We start from the raw sequence: 1,485 nt of genomic DNA, 5'->3' as shown, positions 1-1,485 counted from the left end.
CGTCGGTTGTGTGGCTTCGCGGCGCTCGCAGGATTCCTCTGGGAGTGCGCGGAGGCACGCGTAAAAAATTGCAGAATCCCGGCGACTTGCCCCGTCGCGGGTGGGGATTCAGACGGTTGTTGCGCGCTGCCGCTTCTGGCTGCTGCAGGCGTCGAGGTGGCCGGGGACCCGCTGCGGTGCTCACCCGACACTTCTCTCGTGCAGGCGGAAGCACGGGCCGTTTTGCCTGCCTTGCTGGCATTCGCCGAGGGTTTGCCCCAACGCATGGGTGCCTGCACGTATGCTGCCCCTTTGCAGGGTGACGCCTTTGAAGAGGCGAGCAGCGCGCCCTGGCGCGGCAATTGGAAGTTGTATTTTGTGTCCACTTCATCGGCGCGCCTTGAGCACACGTGCGGTCACAGGGCATCTCCGCGCGGATGGCGCGTCGCGTGGCCCTAACGACGGCCACTTTGTGCGCTCACGGCGGGAGCCCACTTGTCGTGGGCTGGTCTGTGGACCAATTGGTGTGTTTCTTGCCGTGCGTGGGTGCGTGATAAACCTTTTCTTACGTGTGAAGTTGCGTGAGCTGAGGCAGAGGGCGAACTTCCGTTGTTGCCTTTCCTTCGCCTTACGACAGGAGGAAGGGGCGCGGCCTCCCCCAGGGGGTGTATTTTTGTTGCTTCTTTCCTTGGGGGGAGGCAAAGACGACGGTGGCACGGGGAGCGTCGTGCGTCGTATTTCTACGTGGCTCTTGCCGCGGCCCCACTTCCACGCCCACGTTGATTCTGCCCCCGCCCCATTTTGCCTTACTTTCCCAATCGACCTATCTTTTTTTTTGTTTTTGCGGGGGGGGGGGTTCCCACAGAAAGCACAAATCGCGCGCAGCAATGATACCCCTTTTCGTGAAGAAACAGGAAGAGGGGGTGCATGTGAAGTACCGCGTCCGCAACGCCTTCAGTTTGTGGTGGCTGGGCATGATCAACAACTTCCACTACACGCTGGTGCTTGCTGGCTCCAACGACATTGCCATAGGCTACGGCATGAAGAAGTACGTGGCGCTAATCACGTGGGCGAATGTGTTCTTTGGGATCATCGCAAATGTTATAAACGCCTTTGTGCTGCAGCTGCTCTCGTACAACATCCGCGTGACGGTGACGTCAGTGATGGCGATTGTGGCCATTCTGCTGGTGAGCTTCGCCTGGGACATCGGTGGGCACAACAACGTTGCCGCCTTTATTACGATGCTGGTTGGCGTCATCTTCATTGGGATGTCATGCAACTACGGCAGCAGTGTGTTCTTGGGCTACATGGAGCGCATGCCGCCTTGGCAGATCAGCTCGTGGTCGTCCGGAACGGGATTGTCGGGTGTTGCCGCCTCGCTCATATTTCTTGGCTTGACCTCCGCTAGCATGACTAACGCACAGATCTTCTTGCTTAGCATCGTTTTTGTCATTGTCTACTGGCTCATGTATTTCTTCGGTCTCAAGTTGCCCTTTTGTGTGCCGG

At 58.2% G+C, this 1,485-nt stretch overlaps 2 protein-coding genes across 2 annotated transcripts in view; both read left to right on the top strand.

Moving 5' to 3' along the window:
* Positions 1–438, top strand: Tco025E_09538 (uncharacterized protein; the record flags this gene model as incomplete). The annotated part of the gene is made up of 1 exon (XM_029376354.1): positions 1–438. A coding segment is annotated over one exon (438 nt), but the record flags the coding sequence as incomplete, so codon positions are not given.
* Positions 439–866: 428 nt separating this feature from the next.
* The window catches only part of Tco025E_09537 (battenin), a gene marked incomplete at both ends in the record, with an annotated part of 660 nt that continues 41 nt past the window's right edge, over positions 867–1,485 (top strand). The window contains one exon of the mRNA XM_029376353.1: positions 867–1,485. This exon is cut by the window's right edge and continues 41 nt beyond it. Within this exon, the coding sequence (XP_029223530.1) occupies positions 867–1,485 (619 nt within the window).

Source organism: Trypanosoma conorhini, assembly GCF_003719485.1.
Source record: "Trypanosoma conorhini strain 025E chromosome Unknown Tco_14.4_contig_01162, whole genome shotgun sequence".
Classification (NCBI taxonomy): domain Eukaryota; phylum Euglenozoa; class Kinetoplastea; order Trypanosomatida; family Trypanosomatidae; genus Trypanosoma; species Trypanosoma conorhini.
This window is presented reverse-complemented; position numbering and strand designations above follow the sequence as displayed.